At 46.1% G+C, this 20,318-nt stretch overlaps 1 protein-coding gene across 1 annotated transcript in view; it reads left to right on the forward strand.

Annotated features, from left to right (window-relative positions):
• The first annotated feature begins 1,436 nt into the window (after window positions 1–1,436).
• The window catches only part of ATG2A (autophagy related 2A), a 113,016-nt gene continuing 94,134 nt past the window's right edge, over window positions 1,437–20,318 (forward strand). The window contains 5 exon segments of the mRNA XM_058160071.1: window positions 1,437–1,834; window positions 11,864–12,026; window positions 12,787–12,939; window positions 14,996–15,101; window positions 16,483–16,636. Of these exon segments, the coding sequence (XP_058016054.1) occupies window positions 1,664–1,834; window positions 11,864–12,026; window positions 12,787–12,939; window positions 14,996–15,101; window positions 16,483–16,636 (747 nt within the window). The 5' untranslated portion in view covers window positions 1,437–1,663.

Here is a 20,318-nt window from a genome sequence, read left to right on the forward strand (position 1 = left end):
TTTAGGTGTGGCTTGGTGGGCATGGCATGGGAAGGTTACTGCAAAATCCCCATTCCCTCCCCAATCCAGGGGAAGGTTACTGCAAAATCCCCATTTCCTCCCGATCAGCTGGGTCTCGGGAGGCAGAGAATAGATGGGGGCAAAGCCAGTCAGAATTTTTACTACCAGTTCTCCGAACTACTCAAAATTTCTGCTACTGGCTCTCCAGAACTGGTCAGAACCTGTTGAAACCCACCTCTGGGTTGACACCCTCCACCCACCCACCCGTCTTCTTTGTGGCAGCCCCTCAAATATCGGAAGACTGCTATCATGTCACCCTCAGTCCTTCTCTTCACTGGACAAGATATATCCAATTCCTCCAATCCTTCTCTGGTGCTTCTACCCAGCCCAGTCCGCCCCCCTCCCCCGTCCCTGCTTGGTTGCATTCTGTGGGGAGTCACCTACCCCCAGCTACCTAGAGGTCCCTTGTATCTGGCCGGGAGCGGGGTGGGAATGGAGATTTTGTAATAGCCTTCCTTCAAGAGTGGGATGGGAATGGAGATTTTGCAATATCCTTCCTTCAAGAGTGGGATGGGAATGGAGATTTTGCAAGGATGCAAGGACGGAAGTTCTATTCTATTCATCCTGCCTTTTGGCAGGCCGGGTATTTATTTATTTATTTTATTTTATTTATTTATTTATTTTTGTCACAACATTATATAGAAGCACATATAATGAAAGAAAAACAATAGGACACGAACGGTAGGCACTTTTGTGCATTTATGCACGCCCCTTATAGTCCTCTTAGGAATGGGGTGAGGTCAATGGTAGACAGTTTTTGGTTAAAACTTTTGGGAGTTTGAGAAGAGACCACAGAGTCAGGTAGTGTGTTCTAAGCGTTGACAACTCTTGTTACAAAAGTCATATTTTCTGCAATCAAGATTGAAGCGGTTAACATTAAGTTTGAATCTATTGTTTGCTCTTGTGTTATTAGTGTTTCAATCTAAGAAGGATCAGGGTATTTAAGAAGCGACGCTCGAACCTCTTTAAGGACGAAAGTCAACATTTCCAAATGGCACCCCTGATTCTCCCAGCACCCCCTCTTTTAGAGCAGGGGTCTCCAACCTTGGCCACTTTAAGACTTGTGGACTTCAACTCCCAGAATCCCTCAGCCAGCAAAGCTGGCTGAGGAATTCTGGGAGTTGAAGTCCACAAGTCTTAAAGTGGCCAAGGTTGGAGACCCCTGCTTTAGAGTCAGCAAAACTCAAGAGTTTCCTATTAGCGAGCCCGGAAGCACGTTCTCCTGCAGGAGTTGGGTGACTCTTGCGTAATTTCTCTCTTAAGAGGAGAATAAGGGAGGAGAATACTTTCACGCCCCGCCCCGCCCCCGGTGGCGTGTTTTCATCTCGGCTCCTCTCCGCCCCCTTTTTCAACGTCACCCGCGAGGGCCCGCCGAGCGACCAATCAAAGGAGAGGAAAGGAGAGGCGCGGCCAATGAGCGAGCCCGTCGGCCAGCGAGTCGGGCCTGGAGAGCAAAAGAAGCCGGGCGCGGAGCCGGGGAGTCGCGTGATCGGAGTAGCCGGGCGAGGTGCCGCGAGTGGCGGCACGGGGGGGAGGGTGTTGGACGACCACCTCCGAAGGACGACCACAGCCCGCCACCGCTTCTCTCTCTCTCTCTCTCATCATGTCCCGCTGGTTCTTCCCGTGGTCGAGCTCGATCAAGAAGCGGGCCTGCCGCTACCTGCTGCAGCATTACCTGGGCCATTTCCTGGAGGAGCGGCTCGGCCTGGAGCAGCTCAGCCTCGACCTCTACGCGGGCGCCGGACGCCTTACCCGCCTCCACCTCGACGTCTGGGTGAGGCCTCTCCGCGACAGGAGGCGAGAAGGGGCCTCGCTGGCTTCCTGGGCAGGCAGAAATCCCACCGGTGCAGCTTCCTTTTCCTCTCCTTCCCCTCCTCTCCCTCCCTCCCTTATAGTGTCCTTGGGATTACAAACCCCATAATCCCCTCCCTCCCTCTGAGAGAGAGAGAGGCAGCTGCCTAAAGGGGCTGGGATGATGGGTAGTGTAGTCCCAACTCATCCCTGAGGGGATTGGGATGGGCTTTCCACCCCCACCCCGAATAGATACGGACATGGATCCATAAGCCAGGTTTCTCAACCTTAAGCCGCTTTTCAGAGGGGTGGACTACAACTCCCAGAATTCCCATAGATATGGGGGGGGGATTCTGGGAGTTAAAGTGCCACCTGCTTGGCATTGGCTAAGGGTGAGAAACTACTATAGTATACGATCCATTGCCTGTAGAGACAGAGCCCTGCTGGGCCTTAGGGTGTGTCTAGAAATCTGCGTGTTTTGTACATGTGTGTATATCACTTTATCTTAGAGGTACATATACATACAAAATTTGTAGATTTGGGGCGGTGTCTGTATGTGTATAAACACACTCTATCTATCTATCTATCTATCTATCTATCTATCTATCTATCTATCTATCTATCATCATCCATCTGCCAATTATATCTATCTATCTATCATCTATCATCATCTGCCAATTATATCTATCTATCTATATTATCTATCTGCCAATTATATCTATCTATTTATCTATCATCTATCATCATCTATTTTCCAATTATATCTGTCTATTATCTATCATCATCTATCTGCCAGTTCTTTATCTATCTATCTATCTATCTATCTATCTATCTATCTATCTATCTATCTATCTATCTATCTAATCTATCTGCCAATTATATCTATCTTCCAATTATATCTATCTGTCTGTCTATCATCTATCATCTATCATCATCTGTCTATCTGCCAATTCTATCTATCTATCTATCTATCTATCTATCTATCTATCTATCTATCTATCTATCTATCTATCTATCTAATCTATCTGCCAATTATATCTATCTTCCAATTATATCTATCTGTCTGTCTATCATCTATCCTCATCTATCTATCATCTGTCTATCTGCCAATTCTATCTATCTATCTATCTATCTATCTATCTATCTATCTATCTATCTATCTATCTATCTGCCAATTATCTCTCTCTCTCTCCATCCATCCATCCATCCATCCATCCATCCATCCATCCATCTATCAAAAATCTATTAATATACATGTATTATTCTATATAGATAAATAGAACAGATAGAATTCTTTATTGGCCACGTGTGATTGGACACACAAGGAATTTGTCTTTGGTGCATATGCTCTCAATGTACATAAAAAGACAAAATACATTCATCAAGAATCATAAGATACAACACTCAGTGATAGTCATAGGAACTAATAAGCAATCAAATTATACTAGGAAACAATAAAACAATATACTGGTAAATTGTAAAGCTACAAACAACATGGTTATAGCCAGAAGTGGGAAGAGATAGGTACTAGAAAGGATGAGAAGAAGAATATTAATACAGACTTAGTAAATAGACAGTGTTCTGGGAGTTAGTTGTTTAGCAGAGAGGGAAAAAAATTGTTCTTGTGTCTAGCTGTTCTGGTGTGCTGTGTTCTATAGCGTCGTTTTGAGGGTAGAAATTGAAACAGTTTATGTCCAGGATGTGAGGGGTCTGTAAATATTTTCACAGCCCTCTTTTTGACTCGTGCAGTGTACAGGTCCTCCATGGAAGGCAGGTTGGTAGCCATTGTTTTTTCTGCAGTTCTAATTATCCTCTGAAGTCTGTGTCTTTCTTGTTGAGTTGCAGAACCGAACCAGACAGTTCTAGAGGTGCAGATGACAGACTCAATAATTCCTCTGTAGAACTGAATCAGCAGCTCCTTGGGCAGTTTGAGCTTTCTGAGTTGGCGCAGGAAGAACATTCTTTGTTGTGCTTTTTTTTTCATATTATCCTATATGTTTAACATATAATTGTGTGTTCTGGTATATACATTTGTACATATAAACACATACTGTATACTGTTTACCATATACCAGAAAACGGAAGATGGTGAATTTTAGTCCCGTCTTAGCCACAAAAGCCAGCTTGGGTGACTTTGGGTAGGTCCTTTTTTCTCATCCCAGCTCACAAGGTGGTTGTTGTGAGCAAAATAGGAAGAGGAAGGCGCATTGGATATGCTCGCCACCTTATTTGTAAAAATAATAAAGGCAGGATTCAAATAAATATAGGATAACATAGCCTTATATATGTATATATGCAGCTTACAAATACGTAAGTAAAAATGTATACATGGAAAGCTATAAAATATCTTTATAAATATATAAATATCAACATATTTTTATAGATATTTATAGATGCTTGTCTGTACATACCGGTATTTAGAAAATAAAATAACAGAGTTGGAGGGAACCTTGAAGGTCTACTAGTGCAACCTCCTGCTTGAGCAGGAGACTTAGTCTATATAGTCTATATCATTTCAGACAAGTGGCTGTCCAATGTGTGTGTGAATGTGTATATATTCTGGACATTCACACACATACAGATAGTCCTTGAGTTATGACCACAATTCAGTCCAACATTTATGCTTGCTAAGTGAAACCTTAGTTAAGTGAGTTTGCCTCATTTTGCGATTTTTCTTGGCAGAGTCGTTAAGCGGATCACTACAATTGCTAAGTTAGTTACACGGTTGTTAAGTGAATCCTGCTTCCCCATTGACTTTGCTTGTCAGAAGATCGCAAAAGGGAATCATGTGATCCTGGGACATTGCAACCATTACATGCCAGTTGCCAAGCCTCCAAATTTTGATCATATGGAAGCTGCAACGATTGGAAATGCGACAAACGGTCATAAGTCATTTTTTCTCTAGGTAACCTTGAACGGTCACTAACCGGGCAGTTGTAAGTCAAGAACTACCTGTAGTCTTTGCCTTACGATCACAATTGGGACTGGAGCTTCGTTGCTAAGCAAGGTGGTCATTAAGCGAGCCCTATCTTACGGCTTTTGCTGCCATGGTTGTTAAGTGAATGAGGTCGTCATTAAGCAGATCTGGTTTCCACCCCTTGATTTGTTTGTCAGAAGTTGGCTGAGAAGATCACAAACGGCGTTCACGTGATGCTGCAACCATCATAAACCATAGAAGGTCGGATAGGCGGCAAATACATTGAACAAATAATAATAATAAATACATGCTAAGCTTCCAAAATTTTATCATGTGATCATGAGAACGCTGCCGTGGTCGTACGTGTGAGGACAGGACCTAAGTCACTTTTTTTCAGTGCTGTTGTAACTTGAATGGTCACTGTTGTGTCCCACCCCCCACTCCGACGAACGAGTCAAGGAAGTCCGTGACCAACTTGGCAACGAAGCCTCTGCAGCTTGCCAAGTTCCTTCGAGGTTTATCAGGGCAGGCAGGAGTCCAAGTTGTGACTTCAGCGATAGGGTCCGGTATCAGCCAACTCGATAAGACTTTGCTTGACTCAAGGTTGGAATGCCAAAAGCGGGTCCTTTATATAGGCTGTGGGGTGTGGCTCCATGACTCAGCATTTATCGTCGCCTCTCAGATCTCCGGAAGCGAGGATCCTCCCACTTTGAATTGTCTTCAGCTGGATCTGCTGTCTGGGAAAGGGAGGGGTCAGAAGGAGTAGGCCCGAGCAATTCTAATACCTGGCTGGCTTCCTGCTCTGACGGCTGAGCCAAAGGAACACACGCTGTATGAGTGAGGTTTATCAGGCTTGTCTTCCCGTTCCTGGAATCCTCTCCGGGCATGGGGCCAGGGCCGGGGGCTGGAGGCATGACAGGCCATTCATCTTCATTATCAGACTCAGAGTCTGATAAAAGGCCCGGTTGGAGACGGGAGGGGCCCGGCTGAGGAGAGGAGGGAGGACGAGTCACAACAGGTCACTGTGTGTTACAGGTGTGGGTCATGTGTGAAGCCAACATGTGTCTAGCTCAGGAGCTGAGGGGGTTCCTTGTTGCATTGCCAGACCATATGGATTAAACCGAGAACAGTTGGGTGTGCTGATGAAGGGGCTGGCCTAGAAACTAGGAGCCAGTGAGTTCTAGTCCCCCCTTAGGCACAATGGGGAGGGGGACGGGAACTAGATGATTTTGGGCTAATCAAGAGATTGTGAGTTCTAGTTTCACCTGAGGCATGAAAATCAGCTTGATGACTTTGGAACAGTCACCAGGTGACAGTGAGTTCTAGTCCTGCCTTAGGCATGAAAGTCAACTGGATGACTTTGGGCCAATCACCAGGTGACAATGAGTTCTAGTCCTGCCTTAGGTATGAAAGTCAGATGGGTGACTTTGGGCCAATCACCAGGTGACAGTGAGTTCTAGTCCTGCCTTAGGCATGAAAGTCAGATGGGTGACTTTGGGCCAATCACCAGGTGACAGTGAATTCTAGTCCTGCCTTAGGCATGAAAGTCAGATGGGTGACTTTGGGCCAATCACCAGGTGACAGTGAGTTCTAGTCCTGCCTTAGGTATGAAAGTCAGATGGGTGACTTTGGGCCAATCACCAGGTGACAGTGAGTTCTAGTCCTGCCTTAGGTATGAAAGTCAGATGGGTGACTTTGGGCCAATCACCAGGTGACAGTGAGTTCTAGTCCTGCCTTAGGCATGAAAGTCAGATGGGTGACTTTGGGCCAATCACCAGGTGACAGTGAATTCTAGTCCTGCCTTAGGCATGAAAGTCAGATGGGTGACTTTGGGCCAATCACCAGGTGACAGTGAATTCTAGTCCTGCCTTAGACATGAAATCCACCTGAGTGATTTTGGGCCAGTCCTCCTCTCAGTCCAACCCACCTCGGAGGATTGTTATGGTGGGGAAAATAAGAGGCTATGATACAAACAGATCATCAGATTGGTTCACTGCCTCGAGTCACTTGCTAAATAAGAAGGCCGAGATCGAAATCTAAGCGATGAACGGGCGTCCGGCCTCCTTGAGCAAGAGCAAACCAAGCATGGGATGGAGCAAGGCCTCCAGGAAGTCTCAAGTGTCTGGAGAGGAATGTGGGGCGTTTGTTTTTGTAGAATTGACTCATGTGCTCTCGGTCCGCGTCACACGGCTGTTGTCTGGCCGCCTAGCTTTGCAAAAACAGGAGTCATTGATCTCCCTGCCCTCCAGCCCAGCCGAGCGTCGCCCTGGCTGTGGGAGCAAAAGCCGATTTCCCAACGAATGGAAGTGCCAGCTGAAAAAATTGGGTCTTTGCGTCTTGGCTTGATTTATATTTGTGGCCTTCCAGGCGTGATAGAATAGAATAGAATTTTTTTATTGGCCAAGTGTGATTGGACACACAAGGAATTTGTCTTAGTGCATATGCTCTCAGTGTACATAAAAGAAAAGATACGTTCCTCAAGGTACAACATTTACAACACAAATGATGGTCAATATATCAATATAAATCATAAGGATTGCCAGCAACAAAGTTACAGTCATACAGTCATAAGTGGAAAGAGATTGGTGATGGGAACTATGAGAAGATTAATAGTAGTGCAGATTCAGTAAATAGTTTGACAGTGTTGAGGGAATTATTTGTTTAGCAGAGTGATGGCCTTTCGGGGAAAAAACTGTTCTTGTGTCTAGTTGTTCTGGTGTGCAGTGCTCTATAGCGTCATTTTGAGGGTAGGAGTTGAAACAGTTTATGTCCAGGATGCGAGGGATCTGCAAATATTTTCACGGCCCTCTTCTTGATTCGTGCAGGATACAGGTCCTCAATGGAAGGCAGGTTGGTAGCAATTATTTTTTCTGCAGTTCTAATGATCCTCTGAAGTCTGTGTCTGTTGGGTTGCAGAACCGAACCAGACAGTTATAGGGAGCAGATGACAGACTCAATAATTCCTCTGTAGAATTGGATCAGCAGCTCCTTGGGCAGTTTGAGCTTTCTGGCTACTTTTCCTTCGTTGACGAAGAGGCGAGCTCGCCTGGCCAATAACCAGCCTGATTATTGGAAATTATTGGAAATAATAATTCTGATTATTAAGAAATCAAAATATTCTGATTTCTTGGGCTAATCACTACGAGATGTTGAATTCTAGTCCCATCTCAGGCATGAAAGTCAGCTGGACGGCTTTGGGCAAATCGCCAGAGACGAGTTGGCTTGGCCAATAACCAGCCAATAAGGCCTTGTTTCGTTTATTGGAACAAACCGGGAGAGAAGCTTAACATAGCTTGGTTCTCTCCAAAGATCCAACCCAAATGTATGTATGTCAGTGGTGGGTTTCTTATTGTGTTACTGCCGGTTTGCCACGCGTGCATCCGGCAACATACACTTTGGGCTCAATTGCGGTCATAAGTTGAGGATTACCTGTACTAAATAGAGCCGTGGTGGCGCAGTGGTTAGAATGCAGCATTGCAGGCTAATTCTGCGCAGTGCCAGCGGTTCGATCCTGACTGGCTCAAGGTTGACTCAGCCTTCCGTCCTTCCGAGGTCGGTAAAATGAGGACCCAGATTGTTGGGGGGGCAAGAGGCTGATCCTGTAAACTGCTTAGAGAGGGCTGGGAAGCACTGCGAAGTGGTATGTAAGGCTAAATGCTATTGCTATCACTATGTCTGTCTATTCTATCTATCTATCTATCTATCTATCTATCTATCTATCTATCTATCTATCTATCTATCTATCTATCTATCTATCTCTATCCCCATCCATCCATCCATCCATGCCTATCTTAGAGCTATGGTGACACACTCGTTAAGAACGCAATATTGCAAGCTGAATCTGCCCACTGCCAGCAGGGCGATCCTGATCAACTCAAGGTTGACTCAACCTTCCATCCTTCCGAGGTCGGTAAAATGAGGACCCAGCTTGTTGGGGGGGATCCCGTGAAGTGGTAGAGAAGTCTAAGCGCTGTTGCTATTGCTAAATCATTTTTAGCTATCCTCTTATTCAATTCTTAGTCTGCTGAGCCTTTGGTGGCTCAGCAGACTAAGTCTGTCTGTTATTAACAGCAGCTGCTTGCAATTACTGCAAGTTCAAATCCCACCAGGCCCAAGGTTGACTCAGCCTTCCATCCTTTATAAGGTAGGTAAAATGAGGACCCAGATTGTTGGGGGCAATAAAAGTTGACTTTGTTGACTTTGTATATAATATACAAATGGATGAAGACTATTGCTTAACACAATGTAAGCCGCCCTGAGTCTTCGGAGAAGGGCGGGATATAAATGCAAATAAAAAAAAAAGATAGAGATAGATGAGATAGATAGATAGATAGATAGATGATAGATAGATAGATAGGTAGATAGGTAGATAGGTAGATAGGTAGATAGGTAGATAGGTAGATAGATAGATAGATAGATAGATAGATAGATAGATAGATAGATAGATAGATAGATAGATAGATAGATAGATAGATAGATAGATAGATAGATAGATAGACCTCTGTGGCTCAGACTGCTAATGCAGTCTGTTATTAACAGCAGCTGCTTGCAATTACTGCAGGTTCAAGTCCCACCAAGCCCAAGGTTGACTCAGCCTTCCATCCTTTATAAGGTAGCTAAAATGAGGACCAGATTGTTGGGGGCAATAAGTTGACTTTGTATATAATATACAAATGGATGAAGACTATTGCTTGACACAGTGTAAGCCGCCCTGAGTCTTCGGAGAAGGGCGGGATATAAATGCAAATAATAAAAAAAATCAGCTCGTTTCCCCTGGTTAGCCGTTTCCTCTTGCAGCTGTTTTTTGTGTTCTTGTATTCTTCTATTTCCCACTCGGAAGGCTAATTTTTGCCTACGTGCCTGTCTCTCTTATATCTTCCCTTTATGCTCCCATTTCCTTCCTCCCTGTTGTAGATTTTTTTGGCAGGCTGGATTTTTCTACTCAGTAAGTTTCCGTGACGCAACAGATTTCAATTTTAAATTTTTCTTTCGATATTAAATTTTGAAGAGCGTCCATTTCATCCTTTCACCAGGTCGATGGTTGCTTTCTCTCTACCTGAGGCCGCCTCCTGTTGCCAAGTCACAGTGAGCTTAGCTTGGTTACAGTGCAGGTAGTGCTCGACTTAACAACCATTTGTTTAGTGACGGTTCAAAGTTACCACGGCACTAAAAAGGTGACTTATGGCTGTGTTTCATACTTACGACCATTGCAGAATCCCCATGGTCGCGTGATCAAAATTCAGGCCTTTGCCAACTGGCATATATTTTTGACGGTCGCAACGTCCTGGGATCATGTGATCACTGCAGTGTTTCACTTAACAACCATGTGCCTAACTTAACTGCAGTGTTCCATTTAACAACCATGTGCCAAACTTAACTGCAACGTTCCACTTAGCAACTATGTGATTAATTTAACTGCAGTGTTTCACTTAACAACCATGTGACTAACTTAACTGCAGTGTTCCACTTAACAACCATGTGCCTAACTTAACTGCAGTGTTCCACTTAGCAACTATGTGATTAATTTAACTGCAGTGTTTCACTTAACAACCATGTGACTAACTTAACAGCTGCAGTGATTCACTTAACAACCATGTGACTAACTTAACTGCAGTGTTCCATTTAGCAACCATGTGCCTAACTTAACTGCAATGTTTCACTTAACAACCATGTGACTAACTTAACAGCTGCAGTGATTCACTTAACAACCATGTGACTAACTTAACAGCTGCAGTGACTCACTTAACAACCATGTGACTAACTTAACAGCTGCATTGTTTCACTTAACAACCATGTGACTAACTTAACAGCTGCAGTGACTCACTTAACAACCATGTGACTAACTTAACAGCTGCAGTGACTCACTTAACAACCATGTGACTAACTTAACAGCTGCAGTGACTCACTTAACAACCATGTGACTAACTTAACAGCTGCATTGTTTCACTTAACAACCATGTGACTAACTTAACAGCTGCAGTGACTCACTTAACAACCATGTGACTAACTTAACAGCTGCAATGTTTCACTTAACAACCATGTGACTAACTTAACAGCTGCAGTGATTCACTTAACAACCATGTGACTAACTTAACAGCTGCATTGTTTCACTTAACAACCATGTGACTAACTTAACAGCTGCAGTGATTCATTTAACTCTTCGCGGTGGACCTGCCCATCCGCTCCAGTTCTATGACATCCTATTTAGGCACGTTTTTGATGTTGGGCACATGTGCGGAAGGCGCACGAGCAAAGTGTATGTGAGAAGGCAGGGGCGCGTGTGAACCAGGCGCGTATGCGCACGAAGGAAGCGTGCGCGCGCACGGCGAACCAGTAGTAGCATAATGTGAAACCCACCACTGGTAATAACCGGCACCTTGAATTGAACCCGGAAGCAAATCGCACCCAAGAAGAAGGGACACACGTGCAAATTTAGGCTTGCACAAAACCATGTGGGTTGCCGTGTTTTGAACCGACTGGATAGTCTTTTGGATAGTCTTCAAGGGCAGCCCCACATAGAGTGCATTGCAGTAGTCAAGACGAGAGGCTAAATTATTATTATTATTATTATTATTATTATTATTATTTATTATATTTGTATACCACCCATCTCCGGAAGGACTCAGGGCGGTTCACAGTCAACAAAACAACAGAAAACATATAATACATATAAAACAGCAAAAAAGAATAGAAAATTCAATTCAATTGATGGCCTAAAACTTTTAAATACAAATTTAAAACCCCGTTTAAAACCCCTGATTTAAAAACCCCAATTTAAAACTACGTTCACGCTAGTCCTGCTCTTCGGAACAGCAACGTCTTCAGCTTGCGGCGGAAGGACCTGAGATCGGGGAGTTGACGAAGCCCCAGAGGGAGCTCGTTCCAGAGGGTAGGAGCCCCCACAGAGAAGGCCCTCCCCCTGAAGGTCACCAGCCGACATTGTTTAGCTGACGGTATCCGGAGGAGGCCCTCTCTGTGAGCGGCGACCCGTGATCAGCAATGGTTGATCCGGGATACGTTGCTTAGATACGTTTTGCTTTGGACCTCTGGGCTGGTTCTCCGCTGTTTACCACTGCCTTGTCTTCCCTTCTACAGTCCGTGAATGAGTTCCTGGAATCCGTGGGCGCCCCATTGGAGATCCTGGATGGCTTCATCGACAGCATTGCCGTCACCATCCCCTGGTCTGCCTTAGTCACCGAGAACTGCACTGTGGAAGTCAGCGGGCTGCAGGTCACCTGCCGGCCCAAATATCGCCAAGGTGGGAGCCCGAGAGGGGGAACAATTGGGGCCAGTTGGCTAGACCCAAAATCAGTCAATCAGAATAGAGCTGAAATGGACCTTGGAGGTCTTCTAGTCCAGGGGTCTGCAACCTTGGTCCCTTTAAGACTTGTGAACTTCAAGTCCCAGAGTCCCTCAGCCGGCAAAGCAAAGCTGGCTGAGGAACTCTGGGAGTTGAAGTCCACAAGTCTTAAAGGGACCAAGGTTGCAGATCCCTGTTCTAGTCCAACCCTCCTGCTCAAGCAGGAGACCCAAACCATTTCAGACAAGTGGATGTCCAGTCTCTTCTTAAAAACCTCCAGGGATGAATCTCCCACAACTTCTGTAGGCAACTTCTGTCCCACTGGTTATAGAATAGTATAGAATAGCAGTGTTGTGCCTCGCCCGCCCCCCTCTCCGCAGCCGGGCCCCTCTCATCTCCTGCTATCTCAGCCAGAGACTGATAGTGAAGAGGAACGGCCTGGCATGCCTCCAGCCCCCAGCCCTGGCACCATGCCCGGACAGACTGAGCAAAGAAACCTCCCTCCTACAGTGTGTGAGCACGAAGCCAGCCACGAGCTGGAATTGCCGGCAGCTGAGGACGAAAAGACACAGTGGACAGGGATTGTATTCGCTTTTTTGGCTGCTGCCGCACACGGCTGGCTCGTATTTAAGTGAGCCTCTGATGGAAGGAAGCATCCTGCTGCCTTTCTCTGCTTCCTTACCTGCGTTTCTGACCTTTTCCTCCTCCCCCACTCCAGGTAATGCTGGCTCAGACTCCCAAAGCTGGGCTTCATGCATGACCACCTCCATGCAGCTGGCTCAGGAGTGCTTGAAGGAACAGACAGAGGAGCCTTCAGATGCCAGCCAGCCCCTGGAGGGCCTGGAGATGTTTGCCCAAACCATTGAAACAGGTAGATGGGAAGGGCAGGTGGGAGAGATGGGGAGGGGCTGGGAAAGGGATGTGGAAGGGGGAGGAGACCGAAGCAGCCAAGAGTCAGAGGGTGAGTCTGTGTTGTGGTCCGCCAGCAGCCTGCAGAGCTGGCAACGGAGCCGGACAGGGATGAGGCTGAGGAAGAACATGGGCCAGTCCTGGAGGCTGGGGAAGGCCCGGATGAGGGCTCTGCGTCGGAGGCAGAGATAGGGCCAGGGCCATTGGGGAGTGATGTGCGGACTCCGGAGCCTCCAGAGGCTGACAGTAGTGAGGCAGAGGAACAGGAGAAGCCTGTTCCTAATGCACGCATGAGAAGAGCTGCCAGAAGGCAAGAGCAGCTCAAGCAGAGAGGATGACTCGGGAGTAAGGCCAAGAGATGACTGGCCCCTCCCATAAGGCTTAAAAGACCAGCAACGGCATTTGGGCTCTTTGCTGGAAAACAACATTGATAGCTTCGTCTTCTTGCATTTATTTTGTATCGGTGTCTTTTGAACTTTTGCCAAGAAAGGCCTTTGGCAGTTTGCCTCATTGGACCAAGGTTTGCGATAGGACTGAGGAATTTGTGTTGGGAGGAATTTGCTTTAATTTGAGTTGAACGATGCTGGGAATGAAGTAATTCTCAGCTGTTCGAATAAAGTTTGTTTGTTTTTTCACGGACTGAGTTTCCTGCTACCTACTTGGGCCTGGGTCACAACAGTCTGTTGGCATCTCAGCCCAGGCGGCAGAAACCGGGAAGGAACATTTCAACCATATAAAGAGGCTTTGCCAATAACTTCATTGTCACTTTGAATGTTCACTAATTGGCACACATTCAAATCAGTAGTGGGTTTCACTTACCTTTGCTACCGGTTCGCTATCGAGAGCGTGCGAGTGGTGTTTCTGCACATGCGCAGAGCATCCGTGATGACGTCCAGGCTCGCCCACCTGCCCCGGTTCTATGCCATACTATTTAGGCAGGTTTTGGAGTCCGGGTGCATGCACAGAAGGCACGCACGGAAGCAAAGTACATGTGCGGAAGGCCAGGCGCACACTGTTGTGACCCAGGCCCAAGTAGGTAGTAGGAAACTCAGTCCGTGAAACAAACAAACAAACTTTATTCGAAGAATTACTTCATTCCCAGCGTTGTTCAACTCAAATTAAAGCAAATTCCTCCCAACACAAATTCCTCAGTCCTATCGCAAACCTTGGTCTAATTAGGCAAACAACCAAAGGCCTTGAATGAAATGGGTGGTGTGGCCTGGAAGCGGCCAGCACCAGATTCGGACAGTGAGGAGATTGGGGAGGAACCTGGGCCAGTGCTGGAGTCTGAGGGCTCTGCGTCGGAGGCAGAGAGGGGGCCATGGCCGTCTGACAGTTATCAGCTGCCTTCGGAGTCGGACATCAGTGGGGCAGGAGAACAGCTGGAGCCTGTTCCCAGTGTGCGCATGCGCAGAATTGCCAGACGAAGGGAACAGCTAAAGAACAAGGGTCGACTCGGGAGTAAAGCCACAGGTGGGCGATGAATGGCCCCTCCCAGAGGGAATAAAAGAGGAGCAAAAGGGGAGTGGAGTTTGCAGGAGGCAATTAGTTCGCTTAATTGGTTCGTAACTCTCCGAGACTCCTTACCAAGTTTTGAAGATGTCGGCTTGGCAACTCCCCAAGCCAGATAAGGTCTGTGACATGTAACTTCTCCCTTGAAAGACTTTGCTGAGTGTAAATGAGAAAAATTCACTGTAACTTAATAAAAAGGGTTTTTTTTTTCGGGACAACGAGTCTGCTTCATGCTCTTGGGAAGCCTAGATCAGAACAACGGGATGGTAGAAGGCCAGGGGTAGAATAGACGTCTGGAGATCTTCCAGTCCAACTCCCTGCCCAGTTCCCCACTCTGCTGGTGGCCACTCCAGAATACAAACCCAAGTATGGCGCAAGGAACACCAGTCCTTAAACGAATCACAGATACGGGGTGTCTTGGGTCTCCATGGGCGAAGAGAAGTTGACTTTCCCTGCTCCGCAGCCCGAATCCTTCTTGGCATCTTCTGTTTTTTTTTCTCTCCCAGTTCTGAGACGGATCGAAGTGACTTTTGTCGACACGGTGATACGCGTGGAACACACGCCCAGAAGCGGGGAGGCACCAGGTGTAGCCCTGGAAATTCACATCAAAAGGTCAGCTTTTGGTCGGTGGGGTGCCTGAGTTTCTCCTCCCCCCCCCCCAATTCTATCAAGAAAGTCATGGCATAAGAAGGAAGGGGCACTTCTAGGAGCCACGTTGGCTGGAGGATGTCTGGGAAACGGGCACCTCAAACCATCTGGAGCAAGGGTCTCCAATCTTAGTAACTTTAAGGCTTGTGGACTTCAACTCCCATAGTTCCTCAGCCAGCTTTGCTGGCTGAGGAACTCTGGGAGTTAAAGTCCACAAACCTTAAAGTTACTAAGGTTGGAGACCCTTGATCTGGAGGGCGCCATTGGGAGGAAAAATCACACCTTGGCTACCTGTAGAGCAGTGGTTCTCAACCTTTATAGTGCTGCAACCCCTTTAACACAGTTCCCCACGATGTGGCGACCCCAACCGTAAAATTATTTTCGTTTTGAATTTATCGCGCCTGAAGCCGTCTTGGCTAGCGATCTGAACTGCTTGCGATTGCCTTGAGGACGGAGGCATTAAAGCGGAGACTCCTCCCCTATTAAGTTTATGGCGCCTGAAGCCAGATTAGGCTCGCGATTGGGAGTGATTGCAGCTGGCTTGAGAGGGAGACATCAGAGCAAAGATTTCTCTCTTTTTTAATTCATCGTGCCTGAAGCCGAATTCGGCTAGCGATTTGAAGAGCCTGCAGCTGGCTTGTGGAGTCAACCATTGGAGCGCGATTCTTCGACTCGCAAGTATACTCCCCATATTTCCGATGGTCTTAGGCAACCCCTGGCAAATCGTCATTCGACCCCCAGCGGGGTCGCGACCCACAGGTTGAGAACCGCTGCTGTGGAGCTACAATGGGGGCAGGGGTTAACTGAAAAAGGCAGTGGGGATTAAAGCGCACCAAAGAGTGGGCTAAACACTACCAAATATTAAGAGCCGTGGTTAGAATTCAGGGTTGCTGATTTAACTCTGCCAACTACAAGTGGTCCCACTCGCGCACTCCGCTAGAACCATATCGTGGGGGCGCGGGGCGGGGCGGGGTGTCGGGAATCTAAATGAAGCCACTGAATTGTTTTCATCATCCTCATCCTCATTTTAATGACCTCATAATCCCTTGCGGGGTGGAGTCTGGGCAACTGAACGGAGCTAGCAGAGCGTTTTACTGGCCGGATGCCCTTCCTGTTGCCAGTGCGGAGTTTTGTTCAGCAGATATATTCCCAACGTGCCCAGAGAGAGAAAAATATCTGCCTCTACCTAGGGTCGAACTCACAGCCTCCTGACTGTGAGGCGAGAGCTCCACCTCTAGGCCACCGCACCGCTCCTAGGCCTGACCCAAAGCACTGATGCCTTGAGTTAGCACGGTGGGAAATGGCCCGGGGTCTTGTTCTGAGTGTCCCGTTCCTCTCTTCACAGGTTGGACTACTGCGACGAAGTGGTGCGGGACCCCGGTCAGGCGCTAGCTGTGGACATCCATCAGCCTCCTCCGTTTGTGCAAAAAATCCTCCAGCTGAGCGGCCTCTTGCTATACTATGAGGAATTTGGTGAGGGCAGTGCCCAGGGCCCGAAGGTATGGCCTTGTAGGAGATCCTCCTCCCGTCTCGGGGGTGGGTGCCAACCGTCCCACTCGGTCACCTAGCAAAGAAAGATTCCCGGCCGTTTGTTCTTTGCCAAGAGTAGACTTTACGGAAGCTTTTAAGTGGTTGCAGAAGTAGCGTAAACGCACTCGGAAGTCTTATTTATTCATTTATTTACTGAATTTATATTGCTGCCCATTCGCCTATGGTGACTCAAGGCGGCTTACAGAAGAGAAGACCACATTTAAAACAATAAAAACGAACCAAAAGAATCAAATAAATTAATATTAATTTAATATTAATAAGGGCCTTGCTGGGGCTCAACAGGCTAATGCAGTCTGTTATTAACACAGCTGCCTGCAATTACAATTACTGCAGGTTCGAGTCCCACCAGGCCCAAGGTTGACTCAGCCTTCCATCCTTTATAAGGTAGGTAAAATGAGGACCCAGATTGTTGGGGGCAATAAGTTGACTTTATATATAATATACAAATGGATGAAGACTATTGCTTGACATAGTGTAAGCTGCCCTGAGTCTTCGGAGAAGGGCGGGATATAAATTCAAATAAAAAAAAATATAGCACAATATCATAAAATCATACACCTCACCCCTTCCCTGCCCCGGCGACAGCACATCGCATGAACCATTGAATGGGCTCCCTCCCACTCTGGGTCCCCCACGCCCGTTGGCAGAACCAGGTCTTCAGCACCCTCCGGAAATAATAGAAATAGAAATAGAATTTTTTATTGGCCAAGTGTGATTGGACACACAAGGAATTTGTCTTGGTGCATACGCTCTTAGTGTACATAAAAGAAAAGATACCTTCATCAAGAATCATAAGGTACAACACTTAATGATAGTCATAGGGTACAAATAAGCAATCAGATAGATAGATAGATAGATAGATAGATAGATAGATAGATAGATAGATAGATAGATAGATAGATAGATAGATAGATAGATAGATAGATAGATAGATAGATAGATAGATACTGTAGTAGATAGATAGATATTGTAGATATAGATATAGATAAATGATAGATAGAAGAAAGATATAGATAGATAAGATAGATAGATAGATAGATAGATAGATAGATAGATGATAGAAGAAAAAGAAAGAAAAAGATAGAATAGAATAGAATAGAATAGAATAGAATAGAATGGAATTTTTTATAGGCCAAGTGTGATTGGACACACAAGGAATTTGTCTTGGTGCAGATGCTCTCAGTGTACATAAAAGAAAAGATACCTTCATCAAGGTATGGAATAGAATAGAATAGAATAGAATAGAATAGAATAGAATAGAATAGAATAGAATAGAATAATATATACAGTAGAATAGAATAGAATAGAATAGAATAGAATAGAATAGAATAGAATAGAATGGAATTTTTTATTGGCCAAGTGTGATTGGACATACAAGGAATTTGTCTTTGGTGCATATGCTCTCAGTGTACATAAAAGAAAAGATACGTTCATCAAGAATCATAAAATACAATATTTAATGATAGTCATAGGGTACAAATAAGCAATTAGATAGATAGATTGATTGATTGATAGATAGATAGATATTATAGATAGATAGATATAGATAAATGATAGAAGAAAGATAGACAGACTGACAGATAGATGGATAGATGATAGAAGAAAGAAAGAAAGAAAGAAAGAAAGAGAAAGAAAGATAGAACAGAACAGAATAGAATAGAATTTTTTATTGGCCAAGTGTGATTGGACACACAAGGAATTTGTCTTTGGTGTAGATGCTCTCTGTGTACCTAAAAGAAAAGATAATGTTAATCAAGAATCCTAAGGTACAACGCTTTATGATAGTCATAGGGTACAAATAAGCAATCAGAAAATGATCAATACCAATATAAATTGTAAGGATACAAGCAACAAAGTTACAGTCATACAGTCCTAAGTGGAAGGAGATTGGTGATGGGAACGATGAGAAGATTAATAGTAGTGCAGATTTAGTCAATAGTTTGACAGTGCTGAGGGAATTATTTGTTTAGCAGAGTGATGGCCTTCGGGAAGAAACTGTTCTTGTGTCTAGTTGTTCTGGTGTGCAGTGCTCTGTAGCGTATTAGAATGGGGGCCGTTCTAATATTTGGGGGGAACGATGTTCCAGGGAGAGGGAGCCTCCACGGAGAAGACCCTGCTTCTGGGTCCCACCAGGTGTCTCTCCCTCGGGGATGGGACCCGCAGCATTCTGTGCCTCCCCGCTCGGATGGGTCGGGTAGATGTGACTGTCAAGACAACACAAAAGGACAGGTTCCCATGCAAACAACACACAAGGACAGTTCCCTCTCTCCCCGTCCCCAAGTTATCTGTAAATCCCAATTAGGTGCTTATATATTGTTTAGGAAACGGGTTTCCGTTTCCCAGCTCTGCAGATCCATAGTTGACCTTGGCTGGCTGGAGCTTCTCACAGGGCTCAGCTGGGCTTCCATCTCTCTTCCCCTCCCCCCCACCTCATCCCTTCCTTAAAGTCTGTTCACACTCCCACTGGTTGAGCTGGTAAAGGACATTCCTGGGACCTCTTTTTTTACCTGGAGTATCATTTTACTGAAAATGCCGCCTGGGGTGCAGAAGTAAAAAAAGCCAATTTCTAACATTTTCGTGTGCAAACAGCATAGGAGAAAATTTCCTCTTTGCCCTGGTTCCTGCCACTCGCGCACACCACCAGAATCATATCGCAGGGATGTGGGCGGGGATGGGTGGGTGGGGGTGGGTGGGAATCTAAATGAAGCTTCTGAATTGTTTCGTCATAAATCATCTTCATTTAATGACCGCATAATCCCTTGCGGGGTGGAGTCTGGGACCACTGAATGGAGCTATACAGTGTTTACTGGCCGGATGCCTTTCCCTGTCGCCAGTGAGGAGTTTTGTTCAGCAGACATATTCTCATCGTGCCCAGAGAGAGAAATATCTGCCTCTACCTAGGATCGAACTCACAGAGGGGGGAGCGCCTGGCTGGGCCCTCGCTGTTTTCCAGAGCGGTCCTGGGGACCAGATGTGGCCCACAAGTCTTGAGTTTGACATGTCTGGTCTAAGCCAATCGCTTACACTTGTGTTGTTTTGGGAATGGCGGATTTTCCCAACCGATGACCTTGGGGTGTTGGATCTGTCTCAGGCTTCAAGTTGGCACACTTGCCTTCCTTTACCGCCCGCGACAACCCCCCTGTAAGGCCCTGCCTCTCCTCTCCTCTCCGCTCAAGAAAGCAGAACTCTTAAAAACAATGGGCACTTCAAAAGGAACCTTTTATTGAAAGGAAAGTGATAGCAAGACAAAGGAAGCAGGATCAGAGGATTCCCGCGTGCAATTCCATTAGGTTAACGCGGTTAGAAACCCCTCCCCTTGGACAAGCCAATCCGCCGGTGTGAATCGCAGGCTGAGAAGGCGATAAGTTGTTCTCAGGTGTCTCTTGATGGAGGCTCCGGAGCTGAGACAAAACAGATGCCCCCCCCGCCTTACATCCCCCTGAAGGTAAATCAAAGCACAGGATAGATAAAGGTAAAAGTTAAAGGTTCCCCTCGCACATATGTGCTAGTCGTTCCCGACTCTAGGGGGCGGTGCTCATCTCCGTTTCAAAGCCGAAGAGCCAGCGCTGTCCAAAGACGTCTCCGTGGTCATATGGCCGGCATGACTCAACGCCAAAGGCGCACGGAACG

This window comes from Ahaetulla prasina, chromosome 17 (assembly GCF_028640845.1).
Source record: "Ahaetulla prasina isolate Xishuangbanna chromosome 17, ASM2864084v1, whole genome shotgun sequence".
In the NCBI taxonomy this organism is placed as follows: Eukaryota; Metazoa; Chordata; class Lepidosauria; order Squamata; family Colubridae; genus Ahaetulla; species Ahaetulla prasina.